Genomic DNA, 22,976 nt, shown 5'->3' with positions numbered 1-22,976 from the left:
TCCACCATTTTGGGAAAGGGTGGGGTCCTTTTGGATTGGGAAAATTCATGGCATTTTGAATAGAATTTGGAAATTAGTGTTTTGTTTTGCTAAAAAATGCTTTAAAATTGAGAGTGAAAGTGTTTTATGTATTATATTTACTTTGGTTTAATTTATATAGATGAATGGGAGATAAATACAATGTTTGCCTGAAATTGGGAATTTAAGGTCATATTTGGGGGAAAAAATAATTTTTTCCATTGTAAATGGGCCGAATTATGGACACAATTTTGAACAAAAACAAGAGATGTGTTTGTCAGAAACACAATGCCCCCTACTGCGCCGCTTTGATGTTTTTTTACCTTGAAGGTTGACCTTGACCTTTCACCACTCAAAATGTGCAGCTCCATGAGATACACATGCATGCCAAATATCAAGTTGCTATGTGAAGGGACATAGAAGTTATGAGCATTTTTGAAACCTAAACACAAAGCGTGACGGAAGGACAGACGGATGGATGCCCTCCTTCGGGGGCATAAAAAACAACAACAAAACTGAGAAGGCTGCCTCGTATTTGGAGCATCCACAGGCTTTAATATGAAATCTATTTTCTCCATACACCGTATCATTTCCATAAGAATGGTATGACTTTTGACTTAGCGGGAAAATGTTTTGATCAAGTTTCATGAAGATTTTGCAATGATGCCTCCAGTGTTCAGAAGCTTTTTCTGAAATTTGCTGCAGGGGTATAATACAGTAGATTTCTGGTCAGATTTGTCCTGAAGGAAAGAAGACAACTATCAATTTTGAGATTGAAGGTAAAAGTCAAAGGGGCATGCAATTAAAAAAGCAACTCAATACTAATTGCACATATTATTAAATGGAATAAAACTTGCACTTCATCTGTAAGTCATGTAGGTAGACTCACATACCAAAATCAGCCAAATATCTGAATGCATTGCCTAAAAAACCTCAAGAAAATGGTTATTATAGGGAAAATTTCCAAGGCCCATAACATCCCCAAATATTAAGTGACCCGAATGTAACTCACACTTCATCTGTAGGTCATGTAGGTAGAGTCACAAACCAACAAATCAGTTGGATTGATGTAGATTGTGTGGTATCCGGATTGATCTAGATTGTGTGGTTTCTGGATTGATAAAGATTGTGTGATATCCAGATTGATCTAGATTGTGTGGTATCCGGATTGATCTAGATTGTGTGATTTCTGGATTGATAAAGATTGTGTGGTATCCAGATTGATCTAGATTGTGTGGTATCTAGATTGATCTAGATTGTGTGGAATCCAGATTGATCTAGATTGTGTGGTATCTGGATTGATGTAGATTGTGTGGTATCCGGATTGATCTAGATTGTGTGGTTTCTGGATTCATGTAGATTGTGTGGTATCTGGATTGATCAAGATTTTGTGGTATCTGGATTGATGTAGATTGTGTGGTATCTGGATTGATGTAGATTCAGATGTCTATGGTAATTTGATCAAACAAATTATATATATGGATTTTTTTGTCTGGATCTTCAATTCGTACATTGGTCCACTAAAGAAATAACCAAATAATAATGTCCCAAAAATAATACTGATTGTGCAGCTTCTCTTTGTAAAGATCAAAGGTGGAAATGTTGCTCAATTTCTTATATTGTTGTTTCCACTTAAAAACTACGAAATCACTTGAAGTTTTTTTTTCAACATCCACAATGACAACGCATTTAATCTAGATTTTATTAAAGTTTACTACAGATTACATCAAATAGCATTACATTATCACTGCTAGCAATAATATTTAAATCAAAAGTGCTTATGTCGAACAATATATATTGAAGCACAGCAAACACCCTTCAATGCTGAATACAGTTGAATAACAAAGTTGAAAATGGTTAAACACTGTAAGCTATAATGAAATGAATCTAAGCAAAACTATAGCTTTTCGATAAAGATCAATCGTGATATTTTATAAAAACTTATCATTACATATAAGGTAGATATGCAACATGTCTTAAAAAAAAATATAATCAAGACACTGTTCTTCAAATTTGAAATCCTCACAACTTGCATTTATCGAGTGTGGCCCAGCAAAAATATTTTTACATGTAATTGTTTCAGAAAGCTGAAGGTCACCATTATCCAACCAATTCTTAGACTTACATGTGACAAGTAAGAATAAAAAAATACATTTCAAATTACTTTTTTATGACAGATATTAATTTTAATTGTTCTTTGTATTAATTAATATTTCAAGCATTATTATAGCTGACAATTGGTTGCTGTTTTGTTAAAATGCAATTATTAAATGTTATGTTGCCAGAGTAGTAGTCAGTTCTCAATACTTAAAGAATGGGTTGGTGAATTTGTGCTCAGATCTGCAACAATTCATGGCAAAGCTAACAATATTTGTGTAAGTTGTATAAAGATTCATAATTTAATTATGATGCTGGTGTGGTGTAGGGGATATGGTGACTACTCAACAACCGTGTGGTCAGTGGTTCGATCCCGACTTTGGGGGCGTTCTTTAAATATACCCAAAAGATACCAAGTATTGAATCTACCCAGAAAACTGACTCTGAGAGCATGTCATAAGGCCTTGGGCTTTTGATGCAATCAAGATTAAATAAAAAGGTTTTATATTAATATACATTATAATTGAATGTGAAAACACTAGCCTCATTATATCATTAACAAAATCTTGGTCCGCTAAGCAAAATATAAAACAATAAAAACCTCATCAAATAAGAAATCAAGCTTGCCTGATACGTAAAATTATAAACACATATGCTTATCATCATTAGAAACTGTAACATAAACAGAAACAAACAACATATACTCATAATCAATCATCACTCGGTAAACATTGAGAGAATTAAAAAATATAACAACAATTCAATGAATATGACAAAAGAGAAACAACAAATACAGAGTGACAACAAAAATATGCAATTTCAATACTACTTTTCATTGAGAATTGCTCTGGAAAAATGGGGGTTAATGAATGTGCATAAAGTGTGGTCACTGATTATCCTGTGCAGTCCACACAGGCTAATCAGTGACCACACTTTCCGCCTAAACTCAATAATGGCTAAGAAGAGACTTCCTTTTAAAGAAAAATACATTAAAAGCAGAAATAACTATGGAAACAGACATAATTGAGGTTTTAAATGTTGCAAATTTGGTTGAAGTAACAGTTCATAAAACAAAAAAGTTTACAATACTGCCAAAATGGATGCAAAAAAACAGTCATCAGTCAAGTATCACAAGGTATGGCCATTGATTGTAAAACATGCAAAATTACAAGAAGCAATTATTAAATTATCAATTACATTTAAAACACAAAGCAAGCCAAGTAGAATATTACAAACTAGACTATAAAATAATAATCTTACACACATTCAAGGAGAACTTTAATTAAGCCTCAAGCAGGGCATGCTCAAGATCAGCTTATGGAATATATTAAAACCAGAAATAACAGTGTACACGTGTGCATTTTGTGAAAACAACATCAAACAAAATCTAAACCCAACACACCGCTATTAAATCAAATGAAAAAGCTTCTAATATCAAACTGGTTTATGTTTAAGAACACTCAAAACAATTACACATGTCCAAGATTTAATTAATTTAATGTTCAAATTGAAATGCTGAAAATAAAAATGGATACAATGAACAAAACAATACATTTGAGCCACATTCTGGCAAAATGGGGCTTAATGCAAGTTCTTTAAGTAAAGTCCAGATTAGCCACTGCAGTCCACACAGGCTAATCAGAGTCTACTCTTTCCGCCTAAACTGAATTTCCCTACAATCGTGTCTTGTTTTGTGAAAGCTGGTCATAATCAATGTGCGGAAAGTGTCGTCCCAGATTAGCCTGTGCAGTCCGCACAGGCTAATCAGGGACGACACTTTCCGCTTAAACTAGATTTTCCGTAAAAAGGGACTTCCTATTAATGGAAAATACCATTTCAGCGGAAAGTTTCGTCCCTGATTAGCCTGTGCGGACTGCACAGGCTAATCTGGGACGACACTTTACGCACATGCACAATCCTTTAAACAAAAAATACCATACAAGCAGAAAGTGTTGTCCCTGAGCAACCTGTGTATACTGCAATGGCTTACCTGGGATGACTTTTGGCACATCCATGAAGCCCCGTTTGTCCAGAGTGCGGCCCATTTGCATACAAAGCTCTAGAACGGTTTCCTCACATTTCTATAAATGTCGGAACACTTTCCCTCACAGCTTGTTACTGTAGGCATACAAAGCTCCAGAACGGTTTCCTCACATTTCTATAAATGTTGGAACACTTTTCCTCACAGCTTGTTACTGCAGGTTTAAAAATTGTTATTTTGTTCATTCTGTTTCAAATAAATCAAAACTTTCTTTGCCCTATTTAAATTCACAAAGATCAGTGAATTGATTGGAGGTATTTCAAAATGCCTCCTTAATTTTTCTCACAATTCAAATTCTGAGAATACTTTAGCTCCAACATGCAGGCACATACAATGTACATGTGTCACTGTCAAATATGTTTGCAAGTTATTTCAGTACAAATATTTTTTTTTTAGATTCCTCAAATTTATCATATAATATTTTAAAGCAATTTTTAAAACAATGCATGCATGTTCATTGGACAAAATTAAGGTGAGGTTTTTCGGTTTACAAGATTACTAGTTTTATTTAATATTTCCAATGTACAAATTGCTTGCATTTGTTTTGTTTCGTTGGTTACCTTGAAGTTTCATCAGTATTTTAGTCGTGATATGGAGGTCAGTTAACCCTTACCCACTAGGAGGCAATGATTAAATGGCTATGTGCGAACAGCATAAAACCAGAACAGCCTGCGAGTAACACACATCTGTTCAGGCTTTATGCTGTTTGCTGCTCAAAGGGTTTGAAAGTAAGCCTTTAAAACTTGAATCTTATCTAACTTTCTAAGGTACAGCAAAAAACACATCTATGTGGTGAACGGTTATCTGGTGTACCTATACTTAGTGCATATATGCTAGTAACTAACAACTGTCCTACCTTACCTCGGATAACTTACATATCATTACAATGGTAACACAAGAGCTGATGGAAGTGAGCAAATGAAAAGGGAAAACACTCAATATATTACTAGATATTTGTTTACAAAAAAAAGAGTAGGTACCATTAAAATACTAGCACAGATTTATTTTAACCTACAGAGATTCATCTGGAGTATTTAAAACTTGTTGAGTAGCAATACTATGGAAACATATGTGTACACTCTGGTGTAAAATAAATACATACATCATAATTAAAAATAACCCAGATTTTATATTAAATAGAATTTCCAAAGGCTGTTTTATTGAGAATTGACACAGACACAATATTATATAAGATATATATCATACATATATATATATAAAATAAATAAAAGGTGAAAATGTGAATACAAAGAAAACAAAAGGTACCAATGAAGAGTGTTCATATTTGTATTATGTATGGTATAAATATTGCAGATATGATTTTTTATATAGAAATATTATTTACTAAAATACTTATTTAAAAATATAGTAAAAATATTAAATAAAGGTGAAAATATTGTTTTAACAACTGTCAGTAAATGTAAGATACAAATTGCTAACATCAAATTGTAACTGATGACAACACAATCTCAGTGTATGTTTCCATCTGAGCATTTAAAATATAAAATTGTCTATTTGCTTATTAAACCCTTGTTGCTTTTTCAACCCGGCCGGTTCCCATTTATGGTGTTCCAGGGGTCCAGCCTAGTTCAGCAATTCGCGCATCTCATTCATGGAATCCAGAATGGCATCTGCCATCTTGTGTGACGACGTTTCTGTTGAATACTTGTTACTGCTCACATGGAACAAGACTGCAAGTATATCAACATACACATGGTAACTGCAAGTAAATCAACATACACATGGTAACTGCAAGTATATCAACATACACATGGTAACTGCAAGTATATCAACATACACATGGAAACTGCAAGTATATCAACATACACATGGTAACTGCAAGTATATCAACATACACATGGTAACTGCAAGTATATCAACATACACATGGTAACTGCAAGTATATCAACATACACATGGTAACATTGTACAGTGAAAAGCCAAAGGTAAAAAGCAGCACAGGAGTCTTTACCATTGGAAATAGGAAAGGCATTGAGTTGCAGTTTTTTTTAATGCTGTCAACTCTTTAAAAAACTTCTGATAAACAATAGTATTCTCAAATTATCTCTCAATGATTATTCTGTTAGTATTTGCATCCCCCAAAGCCACTTTTTTACCTAAAAACAACCACAGCAAACCAATCTCATGGCTGGAATAGTTCACTTGCCAGAAATTCAGAAAACACATTTTAAAAAAATCTTGGCTTATTTAATTTCAAGTTCAATATGTCTTATTTATTGTTTACTGATTAAATAATCGTATGCCGCTTCTTATTATCAATATTTCTGTATGAAATATTATTTTTTAATGCACAAAAATACAATTAGAATATTTCATAAAAACAATTGACCTGATTTCATTTAAGAGCTTTAACCCTCTATTACACAGATACACTCTTCAATGAATGTGTAAGGCCTTAGAAAATCCAATTTAATTTAAGACCTTTCTTACTGGATTCAAGGATTTGTTTCAAACCCTAAAGTACTTATGAGCAGCAAACAGCATAAACCCTGAACAAACTGGCAGTGACTCGTAGTCTGTAAGTTTAAACCTATTTATTTTAGCTCGATTGCATTGAAAGCCTCAGGCTTCAGGCCTCAGGCTTATAGATATGCTCTTGAGTCCATTTCCTGGGCATTTTACCAGTACTTGGTGTCTTTGGGGAAGATCTAGAGAACACTCCCCGAGTGGGGATTGAACTCATAATCTCCCAGTCGCTAGACGGACACCTTATCCATTACACCACGTCAAACTTTGTAGTCTGTTCTGGTTTAATGCTGGTTGCTCATAGCCATTTTCACTCTGCTCCTGAGCTGGAAATGTTAAGGCAAAGGGCTCTACTAACTCAAGTCCTCTCCGACAATGATGTAGGAGATGCCGTAGCCATCTGGGTTGACAGTCGCAAAGCCTCCCCCGAGGCAGGATGACTCTTCCCTCCATATGTCTGTGTACTGGGTCGGAGTCTGGGATGTACTCACTATGTCAAGCATGAACATGTACTGAAACAATAGCATAGTACAGTAAAGAAATGATAATTATATCATTTAAAACAAGAGATGTGTTCGTCAGAAACATAATGCCCCCTATTGCGTCGCTTTGAATTTTTTATAAAAAATTTTTACCTTTGACCTTTAAGGATGACCTTGACCTTGAACTTCCACCACTCAAAATGTGCAGCTTCATGAGAACGCCACTTTGATTTTATTTTTTGTTACCTTTGACCTTGAAGGATGACCTTGACCTTGAACTTCCACCACTCAAAATGTTCAGCTTCATGAGATACACATGCATGCCAAATATCAAGTTTCTATCTTCAATTATGCAAAAGTTAGGCCAACGTTAAAGGTTTTTTTTGGACGGACGGACAGACTGACATACACACATACTGACGGACAGTTTAACTGCTATATGCCACCCTACCGGGGGCATAAAAAACCTTTAACAAATCATTCATTTGAGTTATAAATAATCAAAATAAAAAATCTGTACAATAACTGTGAAAAGAAGTTAAATTCTTAGTAAGGAAATATATAATATATCAGATTTATAATAATATAAATTACTTCCCTTTAAAATTATTGTCTCTAATAAATCTCTATTTTTAGTAGCAAATAATTAAAAGCCACTCACTATTTTTAGTAGCTAATAATTTAAAAGCCACTACCGTGACTGTAGATTCACCACTCAATGTGCAACTCCATGTGATACACATGCATGCCAAATATCAAATTGCTATGTTCAATATTGAATAATTATCTCCCTTTAAAGCTTATTACTTCCCTTTGATTTGTATTTTTAACCTTAGACCTTGAAGGATGCCCTTGACCTTTTACCACGATTTGTTTGTCAGAATCACAATGCCCCCTACAGGGCCACTTTGATTTATTTAAAAAAAAAATAAATTTGGCAAGTCAGATAATTATGTCCATTTAAAGCTTATTACTTCCCTTGGATTTGTTTTTTCGATCCCTAGACCTGGAAGGATGATGTTCACCTTGAAATTTTACCACTCAAAATGTGCAGCTCCATGAGATACACATGCATGCCAAATATCAAGCTGCTATATTCAATATTTCAAAGGTAATGGCAAATGTAAAAGTTTTTTTCAAACGGACGGACAGACTGACAGACTGACATACTGACTGACGGACAGTTCAACTGCTATATGCCACCATACAGGGGGCATAACAACAGCATGTCAAGCATAAATATGTACTCAAACAACAGCATGTCAGGCATGAATATGTACTGAAACATGAGCATGTCAGGCATGAATATGTACTGAAACAACAGGATGTCAGGCTTGAATATGTACTGAAACAACAGTTTGTCAGGCTTGAATATGTACTGAAACAACAGCATGTCAAGTATAAATATGTACTGAAACAACAGCATGTCAGGCATGACTATGTACTGAAACAACAGCATGTCAGGCATGTAAATGTACTGAAACAACAGCATGTCAGGCTTGAACATGTACTGAAACAATAGCATGTCAGGCATAAATATGTACTGAAACAACAGCATGTCAGGCCTGAATATGTACTAAAACAATAGAATGTCAGGCATGAAAATGTACTGAAACAACAGAATGTCAGGCATAAATATGTACTGAAACAATAGCATGTCAGGCATAAATATGTACTGAAACAACAGCAAGTCAGGCCTGAATATGTACTAAAACAATAGAATGTCAGGCATAAAAATGCACTGAAACAACAGAATGTCAGGCATAAATATGTACTGAAACAATAGCATGTCAGGCATAAATATGTACTGAAACAACAGCATGTCAGGTCTGAATATGTACTAAAACAATAGAATGTCAGGCATGAAAATGTACTGAAACAACAGAATGTCAGGCACGAATATGTACAATTCTGAGAAAAGATATAAATCCTTGTAGCTTTCACTAAGTTTTTTGCTTTATCATAGATCTAGAAAAGTTAAGAACTATTTAAACATTCTTTTTTTTATTAGAAGAAAAACTGTTTAAATGAGGATACAATCGGCCAAAATAACAAGAAATAATTTCAATGAAACTGTTGAAAGGTCGCAATAGCATAGCGGTGGCTGCTAAGCGACCAAGAGTTGACTTAGTTTTAATAAAACTTAGGCTTTCAATAAATTAAAATAAATATGTTTAAACTAAACTAACAGTAGAAACTTGCCCCAGTACCTTGTTCTTGAATATTTCTGGCACCTCCATTCCCATCTCTCTGCAGCAAGCGTACAGCCCAAACATATGTCTGTCGTACCCCATCGCCACCACGGCCTCGTTCTTCAGCTTGGTCTGCGCGTTGATGGCCCGCTTCAACAGCAAGATCTTCTGCTCCCGTGTCGTCCCCTTGATGAGAGACATGGCCTTGCACCAGGCCACGGAGGCTTCTGTCACAGGGCGGATTGTCTCGGTGCGGCCGTCAGAAAACATTCTGAGATCACACAGGATAGCATTTAGGGATATTTAACTGTCCCTACATTCACCACAGTATGGTGAGTCTTACTGTATAAATTATTAGATTTCATTTCAGCCAGGTTCTGGGATATTGGGTCTCAATGCATTTGTGTAAAGTGTTGTCCAAGATTAGTCTGTGCAGACTAGCCCTTTGCATGCTGGGAAATTTGTTGTCTGCTAAAATGTCGTCTGCTGAATTTCTAAAATTAGCATTTTCTTCAATTTTTTTCAAAGAATACTATCAGAATAGCAAACAGTTTGGATCCTGATGAGACGCCACGTTTTGTGGCATCTCATCTGGATCCAAACTGTTTGCAAAGGCCTTCAAAATTCGGTTCCAGCACTTAAAGGGCTAGACAGGTTTATCAGGGACAACACTTTCTGCCTAGACTGAATTTTTGTTTAAATGCCCCTTTCTCTACAAAAATTCATAAAATTCCTTTTTCCTAAATTACATGTAAATGGATCTGAAATCAGCAAAGATAATGGGACCTTTTGCAGGTGCTATTGAATAACCGAAAAATGCATATTAAAATGATTATAGTTCACTCTTCTCTTTTCCTTATTAGTTGGAATAATAAAGGTACACTCCACGTAGTATACACAATAGAAAAAACCTGCTATGATATTGTAACAAAATACAGATTGTGAGTTGAAAGACGCTTATTAGTTTAAACCTATTTATTTTAGCTCGATTGCATAGAAAGACTTAGGCTCATGAAATACTCTATCAAAAGCTCTCGAGTCCATTTCCTGGGACTATAACCAGTACTTTGTGTCTTTGGGGGAGATCAAAGGAATGCTTTCAGTAGGGTTCGGGGTTCAAGCCCCTGACCTACCAATTACTAGGCGGACACCATATTCACTACGCCACGGCAACCTCAGACGCTTATAAAATGTGTGAAGTACCTGTTAAATCACATTCTGTTCTAACATTAAGTACCGTAGTTTACTTCATATTTATGTTAAGTAAACTACTCTGTGCTAAAATAGCAATTTCTTTATTATAAAGTAGTTTACTAACCATATTTATGTTAAGTAAACTACTCTGTGCTAAAATAGCAACTATTTTATTATAAAGTAGTTTACTAACCATATTTATGTTAAGTAAACTACTCTGTGCTAAAATAGCAACTATTTTATTAAAAAGTAGTTTACTGACCATATTTATGTTAAGTAAACTACTTTGTGCTAAAATAGCAACTATTTTATTATAAAGTAATTTAGTGACCATATTTATGTTAAGTAAACTACTCTGTGCTTAAATAGCAACTATTTTATTATAAAGTAGTTTACTGACCATATTTATGTTAAGTAAACTACTCTGTGCTAAAATAAGAACTATTTTATTATAAAGTAGTTTACTTCATATTTATGTTAAGTAAACTACTCTGTGCTAAAATAGCAACTGTTTTATTATAAAGTAGCTTTATTCATATGCATTCTGCAAGGATAGTAACAAAATTTCTAAGAACATGACTATTTATACCTTGTTGACGCAGACTCGTAGGTTTTCACACATTTGCCGTTCATTTTGAAATATGCAAGCTGTATTGCCATCTGAAATACAATTTACAGAAGATGTTTGTACTTGCTTTTTAACTTGAATAACAATTTATTGACTTGTTTTGGAGACTATTATTATGAAGTAAAATATCAGATGAATGGCCATAAAAAAGTTCCTAAATCGGGTAAAAGCCAAAATTCCAATCTTACTGATCACCTACACATTAAAGGCATTTGACCATGAAAGGGTTAGCAAGATCAAACACACAATATTGAGACTATAGTGGAAAAACAGATCCAATGCACTTAATTATGCTCGGGCTATTATGTGAACAGTAGAGCCCAAAACTAAAACCACCTGATATTTGTGATTTACACAAAAGATGCTAACCTGCAGGAAACCATCTGGACTAAGTCGCTTCTTTTTGATGAACCCTTTCCCAAAGTCAGCAAACACACTCTTAGTCACAAAGCTGAAGGCCTAGGTAAATATCAAAATCATAAAATATGCAACAATATCTTGTGAAGTAAAAAGGTTGCCAAGTACTGTTAAATGCTAAATTATGTATTCTGGAAATAAATTGTAAAATAAAAGGCTTACATGCAAAACAGTTGACACACAAGAATCATCAATATGCAAACTTCAGTATTAGAATACTGAATAAACTAAAAACTACTAACAGCTGTTGTAGGCTCAATTTGTCCAGGAAAAGAGTGAAAAGGCAAACTGATAAGGGCTTCTTTCCCTTCTTTAGCAACAGCCTTACAAAGGCCCGCCAGGGGTTTCGTTGTTGATTGCCATTGGCGCCAAATTTTTAAAAGTGGCGAATTTCAGAAAAACGGTAAAATCCTATCCGAAAATGTACGGTGAATCGAAAGCAAGCGACCGAGCATTAGTGGCCAGCGTCTGCGAGTTGTAAATATTGATTTACAACGATGTAAGCGACCTACAGTGCAGAGTGAAATCACTGAAGCGTGTAAGTGTTGCAAACAGTGTTTTTACTGCTATTGTCAAGTTTAATGGGGTTATTATCGGATTAACTGCTCCTTTGTGATATTGAGCAATAAATTAAGTAACACAGGGACAAACTGTCACAACAATCAATGATTAAAATGATTATTAGGGCTATTTCTTTAATCAAAACCATGGGGCTGGCAAAAGCATTTTATTTCTCCACAAAAACGAATAAAAACTTGCTTCAACATGTATTTGTGAGCATTTCTGTTTAACAGTTTCATACTTATAATGTTCTAGGAAGGATATAATTTGATCAAAATACCAACAATTTCTGAAATAAAAAGTATCATTCACTCGATGTACTATATTTCGGACATGTTAAAATTTCAGACATTTATGTGTTGGTTTGTTGTTGATAGTTTGTAAAAATATGTTGTCCAAATGACCAAATATAGCTGTGTAACAATTTGAAGTGATATGCTTTATTTTCTTATGTTTTATATTTCTTTTCCCTTTCAAATGATGTACATTGGTGTAATTCTATGTTTAAACAAGGGCTGTTTGTAAAACATGCATGCCCCCCATATGGGCTGTCCGTTGTAGTGGCAGCCATTGTGTGAATACGTTTTTTGTCACTGTGTCCTAGACCTTTGACCTAGTGACCTGAAAATCAATAGGGGTCTTGTGAGTCATGATCAATGTACCTATGAAGTTTCATGATCCTAGGCGTATGCGTTCTTGAGTTATCGTCCGAAAACCAATTTACTATTTCGGGTCACCGTGACCTTTGACCTAGAGACCTCAAAATCAATAGGGGTCATCTGCGAGTCATGATCTATCTAACAATGAAGTCTCATGATCCTAGGCGTATGCGTTTTTGAGTTATCATCCGGAAACCATTTTACTATTTAGGGTCACCGTGACCTTGACCTTTGACCTTGTGACCTCAAAATCAATAGGGGTCATCTGCGAGTCATGATCAATCTACCTATGAAGTTTCATGATCCTAGGCGTTTGCGTTCTTGAGTTATCATCCGAAAATCATTTCACTATTTCGGGTCACCGTGACCTTGACCTTAAACCTTGTGACCTCAAAATCAATAGGGGTCATCTGCGAGTCATGATCAATCTTCCTTTGAAGTTTCATGATCCTAGGCGTATGCGTTCTTGAGTTATCATCAGAAAACCATTTTACTATTTTGGGTCACCGTGACCTTGACCTTTGACCTAGTTACCTCAAAATCAATAGGGGTCATCTGCGAGTCATGATCTATCTTACGTTGAAGTTTCATGATCCTAGGCGTATGCGTTCTTGAGTTATCATCCGGAAATCATTTTACTATTTAGGATCACCGTGACCTTGACCTTTGACCTAGTGACCTGAAAATCAATAGGGGTCATCTGCAAGTCATGATCAATCTACCTATGAAGTTTTATGATCCTAGGCGTATGTGTTCTTGAGTTATCATCCGGAAACCATTTTACTATTTCGGGTCACCATGACCTTGACCTTTGACCTAGTGATCTCAAAATCAATAGGGGTCATCTGCAAGTCATGATCAATGTACCTATGAAGTTTCATGATCCTAGGCCCAAGCGTTCTTGAGTTATCATCCGGAAGCAAAGCAATGTACCCCCTCTTCTTCGAAGGGGGGCATGATAATTAATTTTGAAACATGTATGCAGCATACTGTTTAATACATTGATGTTAACATTATTATATTATTTTGGTTATCTGTGTTGTTTATCAAGTTGAAATAAATGTTATTTATATGCAAATAAAGCTTACCAAGACTTATGAAGGCACGACTTATGAAGGTACTTATTTATGTAATAACATTCTTTTTATAGTGATGATATAGTCAATTACATTAATGTAGTAAGGTTTCATTTAAATGATTGTTCTTATTTTTAACATTGGAATAACCGACAGTTTTTACGCTGCAAAAAAGTGGCAACAAATTTTTTGGGTCAGTGAAACCCCTGGGCCCCTTCCACCAGGAGAAAGGCCCCTTCCCCTACGAGAATTTATTTAAAATGATGCAATTTTCCCCAAATTTCAAGCTTTCTTTGGCAATTTTTCTCTTTTTCAGTTTTTTTCAAAAATTGAAGGCCAGGAACTTTCCCCTAATCAAGAAAAAAGCCCTGACAGATAGAAATAATATACAAGTACTGAAAAACAGGTGGAAAAACTTAACCAACAAACAAACAATATCTATATTTAGCAGAAACGATATAAACTGTCTACCAGTTTCTTGAAGTGTTCCATGGACTCAGAGATCTCCGGCTCCAGGCCAGACAGATTCCATTCCAGCCTGAAAGAGAACACAACTCATTAACTTAATGTGTTGTCCCAGATCAGCCTGTGCAGTCTGCACTGGCTAATCAGGAACAACATCTTTCATCTAGGCTGGATTTTCCCTTAAAAGAGACTTCCTTTAAACGAAAATTAATGTGTTATTTGTCTATAAAGAATGTATTGCATAGTCATTTTAATGTCCACATACTTGAGCTTGCAGACGACGTGTTCAAGTGCCTTTAGTACACTGGGAAAAAGGGGCTTAAAGCAAGTGTGTAAAGTGTAGTCCCAGATTAGCCTGTGTCATCCGTACAGGCTAATCAAGGACAACACTTTCCATCTGCACTTGATTTTTGCATGGGCATTTTAAGGTCCACATACTTGACAGGAGGTTTCAGCTTGCTGATGATGTGGTCGGGTGCCTTCGGTACACTGCCGTCCTCCTTGTAGGTCTCCATGGAGAGAATGTACTCCCAGATCCTGCCTGGCACCTGCAAGAGACACAGTGCAATGCAACATAAGTTGAGCCTTGGTCTCGGAAAAGGGTCTTAACCCTTTGCATGCTGGGAAATTTGTCGTCTGCTAAAATGTCGTCTGTGAAACTGTTTGCAAAGGCCTTCAAAATTCGGTTCCAGCACTGAAAGAGTTAATGCATGTGCTTAGTCCCATATCCTGACATGCACCTGGAGTAGATACAGTGGACTCAATGTCGGGCTAGATACAGTGGACTCAATGTAGGGCTAGATACAGTGGACTCAATGTAGGGCTAGATACAGTTGAATCAATGTAGGGCTAGATACAGTGGACTCAATGTAGGGCTAGATACAGTTGAATCAATGTAGGGCTAGATACAGTGGACTCAATGTAGGGCTAGATACAGTGGACTCAATGTAGGGCTAGATACAGTTGAATCAATGTAGGGCTAGATACTGTGGACTCAATGTCGGGCAATGCATATCAAACTGAGTCCTGCTCTGGGAAAACGGAGCTTTAAGCATGGGCAAAAAATGCTGTCCAAGATTAGCCTGTGCAGTCTGCACAGGCTGATCAGGGACAACCTTTTCAGGAAAGACTCAATTTTCATATCAAAGTAACTTCCTTTAAACAATTCCATTTAAGTGGAAAGTGTTGTCCCTGATAAGCCTATGCAAACTGCACAGGCTAATCTGGGATGACACTTTATGCCCATCATGACATGCATTAAGCCCCCTTTTCCCACAGGGAGACTCGATGCTTTGTTAAGCTTTCCACATTTTTGTTATGACAGTGTACAAAGTCTAAGGAAGTTAACTAGGAATCTACTTTTAACTTCCTGTATACACATTTTGTTTAAACATTATTTGTTAATGGCATTGTCCACAGTCAAAAGCACTGCCAATTAGCATTAATTTCACATTTTAGTTACGGCCTTGTGCATATTGAATGCAAAGCCTAATGATTGGAAAAAAACACTCGATTAATAAACATATAAGCCATGCTCTGGGAAAACAGGGCTTAATGCATATGCGTAAATAACCATACCAGATTAGCCGGTGCAGTTTGCGCAGGCTAATCAGAGATGACACTTTGAGCTTTTATACTATTTTTCAAGGAAGTCCCATCTTGGTGACAACACCAGTCAAAGCAGAAAGTGTCATCCCTGATAAGCCTGCGCTGACTGCACTGGCTAATCTGGAACAAAACTTTTTGCAAATGCATTAAACCCATTTTCCGAAAACGAGGCTCATATGAGAGGCATTTCTTCCTTAAGATGTAAACCCACCGTGGCATCACTGCAGGAATGCTCAGCGTTGATCCCAACCTTGCCATTGGCGTATGTTATATACTGGAGGGCCTTGTCAAAGTATCTATGAACAAAATAAAGAATAATTCACATTTCTGTTGAGCAGCAGATATAATCCCCATTCTGGGAAAACTGGGCTTAATGCACGTGCAAAAAAAGTGTCATCCCATATTAGCCTGTGCAGAATATGTGCATTCTGCACAGGCTTATCAAGGAAAATACTTTCTACCTACACTGGATTATGTTTAGAAGGGACTTTCTTTTAACGCAATTTCCATAAAAGTTTAAAGATTTGTCCTTGATTTGCCTGTGCAAACTGCACAGGCTAATCTGGGACGCACCTCTACAATCATGCATTAAGCCCAGTTTCTTTGGTATAAGAATCATATTATTTCTTCAACTTATATATCCAGAACCTTTATTAACTAATTAAGGTAGCACAGTAAAGGTACATGCTGCCTTATGTTGTATTTCTTTTACAATACTACGACCTCCATATTTTGTTTAGCTACATAATATACATTCACAACTCATCACATGGCACAAACTGTCTTTATTTCCTAACGTTGCCATAATTATCTGTACTTAATTGAGTCCCCTGTATGCACAAATAAACTTAAATGCTAATGTTATAATTTCAATTATTAAATCATCCGATACTAAAGCACATCTATAGATACAAATACATACCTGTTGGTGCCCTGTCCTGTCATAGAGTTCATTGCTTCTTCGTCAATGTCCTGCAGACCAAAAACAGACCATATTTTGCCGTTCTACGGAAAAACTGGGCTTAATGCATGTGTAAAGTATTATCCCAGATTAGCATATGCCCTTTGCACAGGCTAATCAAAGATGACACTTTCCCCGTGTATATAAATTTTTCATTTTATGTAGTCACTTCTAAATAAAAATTCAGTCTAGGCAGAAAGTGTCCTTGCTTATCTGGGATGATACTTTCACACATGCATCAAGTCCTGTTCTTCTAGACAAGAATTGAGCCGCGTTCTGAGAAAACTGGGCTTAATGCATGTGCGTAAAGTGTCGTCCAAGATTTGCAGTCCGCACAGGCTAATCAGGGACGATACTTTCCGCTTTTATGGTATTTTTAGTTTCAAGGAAGTCCCTCCTTACCGAGTTTAGGCGGAAAGTGTTGTCCTCGATTAGCCTGTGCAGACTGCACAGGCTAATCTGGGATGACACTTTACGCACATGCATTAAGCCCAGTTTTCTCAGAACAAGGCTCAATTATATATTGAAGAAGGAAATATATGGGGCTGTTGAGTTGGGAATCATTTTAATTTTCTGCTCTCAGATACTTTAGCCTCTATGACGCCATATATTAAATTTAATTAGCATAAAACAGATAATAACCCTACAATGGACAAACAATCAGAGATAAGAGAAAAATATAGTTCAGACTGTTGAGTGTGTGTGTACATCCGAGTTTATTTACAGGCCCTACCTGCCTCTTCAAGAGGTCTTTGCGGCCCGACCTGATAGTCATCTCCTCATCCAAATACTTGCAATGTCATGCTATTCAGAACACTTGTCCGATTTGAATTATATGAAATTTGTTAGCATAATCTTCACATCATCTACCATGCTTAATCCCTGAATGGGATAATTGATGAATATTTCATTGCAGGAGACATTACAGTGTTGTTTTATCCCACCACATTGTGCACAGGGCTGGAGCCCTTTGTATTGGGACAAGAATTGGGCCATTCATGTTAGTTTTTTTCCCTTATAAATACTTCAAAATTTTGAATAAAATTCTTTTCAATATTATATTTACTAAGATTCAACATATACAGCTGTATAGGAAAGTGTTTAATGTTAACATTTATTTTTTTAAAGAATGAAATAGAGTATATTTGTTGGATTCAGTGATCGATTTTAATTGACGAGCGATCATAGAAAATAGTATGATCACAATGTGGCACAGCCAACGGTGAAATGATACATTTTTGATGATCACGAGTTCATTAAAATAGATATTCCACCAAATCCAACAAATGTTCTTTTTATTTTATGCTTTTTTCACCGATTATTTATATTGTAAGAGTTTAACTGGAGAATTTCGCTGTAAAACAGTGAAAATTATCAATAATTCTTCACTGTTTCAAACAGTAAATTATCAGTTTTAATTCACTGATATTTCTCTATAAACCACCAAAAGGCATAAAATAACAGGAGCACGGCCTTGCAGGTGCAGACCGCTCATCTATTTTCTTTTTAAAGGTGAAGGGACTCTCATTTTCAATCACAAAGGAGGGAGGGGTGGAGTGAAGAGGGGTGTATAGTGTGGGTGTGAGGACATATATTACATTATTTTCCAAAAATGCGAAAAAAAATAATCGGGGGAGGGGGGGGGGGGGGGGGGGGGGGGATTCTTGGGTGCGATGGTTGGACGGTAGTTCAAACATAAATTAATTAAAATAAAAATTTGTGTTTTTTAACCGTTTCAAAAAAAAGAAATTTGGGAGGGTGGGGTGGAGGGGGGGGGGGGGGGTATAGTGTGAGGGTTTGGTGGTCATTTGTGAGATGATCTTAAAAAAAAAAAAAAAATAGGGGGGGGGGGGAGGGGGGGAGGGGGGGGTGGGATTCGGGTGGGGGGGAGGGGGGGGGGGATTCTACGGTGCGATGGTTTGACGGTATTTTAAACATATAATAATAAAAATTAATCTTTTTGTTTTTTAACATTTAAAAAAAAAATAATTTGGGGGGGGGGTATAGTGTGAGGGTGTGGGTGGTCTTTTTGTGAGATGATCTTACAAAAAAAATAAAAAAATAGGGGGGGGATTGCGGGGGGGGGGGGGGGGGGGTTTCCGGGGGGGGGGGGGGGGGGGGGGGGGGGGGGTAGGGCACGGGGGATGGTTGGGTGGAGTCTATTGTGGTATGTCAGGTAAGAGTAGTTTTGTCAAAGTATCAATCAAATCTAATCATTAATAAAGAAGTTATGGCAATTTTAGCAATATTTAATAATTTGACCTTGAGAGTCAAGGTCATTCAAAGGTCAAGGTAAAATTCAACTTGCCATGGTACAGGAACCTCATGATAGCATGAAAGTATTTGAAGTTTGAAAGCAATAGCCTTAATAGTTAAGAAGTAATGTGGATCGAAACACAAAATTTAACCATATATTCAAAGTTACTAAGTCAAAAAAGGGCCATAATTCCGTAAAAATGACAACCAGAGTTATGCAACTTGTCCTTTTACTGTACCCTTATGATAATTTGCTAGTGTTCCAAGTATGAAAGCAATATCTATGATACTTTAGGGGTAAAGTGGACCAAAACACAAAACTTAACCAAATTTTCTAAGTATAAAGGACCCATAATTCCGTCAAAATGCCAGTCAGAGTTACATAACTTTGCCTGCACAGTCCCCTTATGATAGTTAATAAGTGTTGCAAGTATGAAAGCAATAGCTTTGAAACTGTAGGAATAAAGTGAATCTTAACACAAAACTTAACCAAATTTCCAATTCTCTAAGTATAAAAAGGGCACATAATTCTGTCAAAATGCCAGTCAGAGTTACATTACTTTGCCTGCACAGTCCGCTTATGATAGTTTGTAAGTGTTGCAAGTATGAAAGCAATAGCTTTGATACTTTCTGAGAAAAGTGGACCTAAACACAAAACTTAACCAAAATTTTCAATTTTCTAAGTATAAAAAGGGCACACTTAAAGGACTTAAACGCAAAACTTAACCGGACGCCAACGCCGACGCCGACGCCAAGGTGATGACAATAGCTCATAATTTTTTTTTCAAAAAATAGATGAGCTAAAAATAATATATATTTTTGGAAATCTTCAATACAGAATTTCAGGTAGTCATTTGGAAAAAATATATACCATTTGAGATTGGTAAACCGGCAGAAATTTGGTAACCGGCAGAAATTTGGCCCCATATTTGACTTTAACATAACGACACAGTATTATGACAGACTCTAGTCCTCTTCTAATTTCTCAAAATGTTTCCAGGTTACCTTGGGACGTTCCTCGTCAAGGGTAAAGAACCCAATGGAGCTGTCAATAGCCAGTATACTTTCTCTGTTCACGTCAATAGCAATGAGGCGCTCTCGGACCTTTCAGGAAATACACAAATCAGCATTAAAATCACATAAAAAATCACACAAGATTTTGGATCACAATTTCACGTTGCAGTTGTGCAAAGTATAATCTGAGATTAGGGAGGATACTTTCCGCTTTCAGAGAAGTTTTCGTTTTAAAGGAAGTCCCTTCTTAGCGAAAAATTAAGTTTAGGCGGATAGTGTCATTCCTGATCAGCCTGTGCTGACCTGCACAGGCTAATGTAGGACGGAACTTTACACACATGCATTAATCCCCATTTTCCCAGAGCAAGGCTTATTTGTATTCCGTAAGATGTGTAATGTCAGCATAAGTTAATAGTAAGATGTGTAATGTCAGCATAAGTTAATAGTAAGATGTGTAATGTCAGCATAAGTTAATAGTAAGATGTGTAATGTCAGCATAAGTTAATAGTAAGATGTGTAATGTCAGCATAAGTTAATAGTAAGATGTGTTATGTCAGCATAAGTCAATAGTAAGATGTGTAATGTCAGCATAAGTTAATAGTAAGATGTGTAATGTCAGCATAAGTTAATAAAAAAAATTCTGGTTTACTTCATTACAAGAGTTTTTAAATACATAGGATCTGATTCAAATGACAAAACAACATTTAAAATTTACAAAAACATGAGTTCTAGAAAAACTATTTTATTTGACTGGCCCTACAACAAGGAAAGTGTGGGTCACAGAAAAGTGTACCCATTGAAAATATCCAAAAATGTTATATAATGCATGTCAAAACAAACGCCAAGAACAATCTAATACAACAATTTCACAAAAACAACCTGATAAATCTTCTTTTTATTGCAAAATCATCAAATAAAAACAAACAAGAGGGCCAAGATGGCCCTAGTTCGCTCACCTGAGAGGAGTCGGTTCATTCAATCTTTACCAAACGTCAAACTTGACCTAGATATTGTCCAGACAAACATCCTGGTCAAGTTTCATTATTATCGAACCAAAACTCTGGCATATGGAGTGATTTTGTTTTTTTCAAGATTTGACCTGGTGACCTATATTTTGAGTTGACCCCCCCCCCCCTTACCAAACATAAAACTTTGCTTACAAAAATAAATATTATGATCAAGATTCATAAAATCTGAAACAAAATTGTGACCTCTGGGGTATTTACAAGGATTTTGTATAATATAATGAAAATTTGGACAATCTAAAGGCAATAATTATGGCATTAATTATGTGATATATATATAACCAATCTTTTCACTAAGTTTCATGATGATTGGGCAAAAAATGTAACTTCTATAGTGTTTACAAGCTTTTTTACTATATAATTATGAGAAACTGCCCCCCCCCCCCCCCCCAGCAGCCATGTTATTCAACTGACAGGAACCATTTTCAAACTCAACTCTCGTATCAAGGAAACAAATGTTCTGACCAAATTTCATGAAAATTGGGCCAAAAATGTGACTTCTAGAGTGTACACATGTTTTCACTATATACATAAGAGAAAAATGCCCCGCCCACTGGCAGCCATGTTTATCACCGATCTGGACCATTTTCGAACTCGTCCGAGATATCAATAAAACCAATGTTTTGACCAACTTTCATGATGATTGGGCAAAAAGTGTGACTTCTCGAGTGTTTACAAGGTTTCTCTATAGCGAAATAAGTAAAACTGCCCCGCCCACTGGCGGCCATGTTTTTCAACCAACATATCATGAAGGCAAACATTTTGACAAAGTTTCATGAAGATTGGGCATGAGATGTGGCTTCTACATTGTTTACAAGGTTTTTCTTTTTTTTGACCTCGTGACCTTGTTTTTGACCCGGCACGACCCAGTTTCGAACTTGACCGAGATTTCATTGGGACAAAGCTTCTGACCAAGTTTCATGAAGATCGGACAATAAATGTGGCCTCTAGAGAGTTTACAAACAATATGGACGGATGGAGAACAGACGACGGACAAAGACCAGTCACAAGATCTCACCTGAGCAATCAGGTGAGCTAAAAATTGTTAACATTTTTGTTGTGAAAATATTGCATTACATAAACAAGAGGGCCTGAAAGGCCCAAGGTATCCCCCGCAACATATGCTCTGTTTGAGGATGGGTTCAAATTGGACGGATGAACATAATGATAGATGGACGGACGGAGGACAATAACACAAAACTTAGACAAAGGAAGGTTCTTAAGCACAAAAGTGCCGGACGGACAGCCGGATGGACTGACAACGCCAAAACAATATCCCCCCGCCTCTGGCGTGGGAATATATTCATACCAAGTTTCAAAGAAATCCGCCAAAGCGCTTCCAAGATATGGCTCCGGACACAAAAATGCCTATAGTAAAAAGCATTTTTTCAAGATACAAAGGGCCATAAGTCTGCTTTTAACAGATGGTGTACAATGCCATTAGGCGTGCATCATCCTCTTATGCATATATATACTCATACCAAGTTTAAATGAAATCCGCCAAAGCACTTCCAAGATATGGCTCCGGACACAAAAGTGCCTATAGTAAAAAAAATTCTCAAGATACAAAGGGCCATAAGTCTGTTTTTAACAGATGGTGTACAATGCCATTTGTCGTGCATCATCCTCTTATGCATATATATATACTCATACCAAGTTTCAATGAAATCCGCCAAAGAACTTCCAAGATATGGCTACGGACACTAAAAAGCATTTTTTCAAGATACAAAGGGCCATAAGTCTGTTTTTAACAGATGGTGTACAATGCCTTTTGGCGTGCATCATCCTCTTATGC

The 22,976-nt window shown here is 36.3% G+C and overlaps 1 protein-coding gene across 1 annotated transcript in view; it reads right to left on the bottom strand.

Annotated features, from left to right (window-relative positions):
- Window positions 1-1,706: 1,706 nt before the first annotated feature.
- The window catches only part of LOC127875035 (carnitine O-palmitoyltransferase 1, liver isoform-like), a 45,077-nt gene continuing 23,807 nt past the window's right edge, over window positions 1,707-22,976 (bottom strand). Inside the window, exons 9-18 of the mRNA XM_052419835.1 lie at window positions 20,148-20,246; window positions 16,848-16,897; window positions 16,137-16,221; window positions 14,756-14,865; window positions 14,324-14,390; window positions 11,509-11,598; window positions 11,101-11,171; window positions 9,336-9,588; window positions 7,002-7,155; window positions 1,707-5,847 (exon numbers count right to left, since the gene is read on the bottom strand). Of these exons, the coding sequence (XP_052275795.1) occupies window positions 5,741-5,847; window positions 7,002-7,155; window positions 9,336-9,588; window positions 11,101-11,171; window positions 11,509-11,598; window positions 14,324-14,390; window positions 14,756-14,865; window positions 16,137-16,221; window positions 16,848-16,897; window positions 20,148-20,246 (1,086 nt within the window). The 3' untranslated portion in view covers window positions 1,707-5,740. The remainder of the gene's footprint in view (window positions 5,848-7,001; window positions 7,156-9,335; window positions 9,589-11,100; window positions 11,172-11,508; window positions 11,599-14,323; window positions 14,391-14,755; window positions 14,866-16,136; window positions 16,222-16,847; window positions 16,898-20,147; window positions 20,247-22,976) is intronic.

This window comes from Dreissena polymorpha, chromosome 3 (assembly GCF_020536995.1).
Source record: "Dreissena polymorpha isolate Duluth1 chromosome 3, UMN_Dpol_1.0, whole genome shotgun sequence".
In the NCBI taxonomy this organism is placed as follows: Eukaryota; Metazoa; Mollusca; class Bivalvia; order Myida; family Dreissenidae; genus Dreissena; species Dreissena polymorpha.
This window is presented reverse-complemented; position numbering and strand designations above follow the sequence as displayed.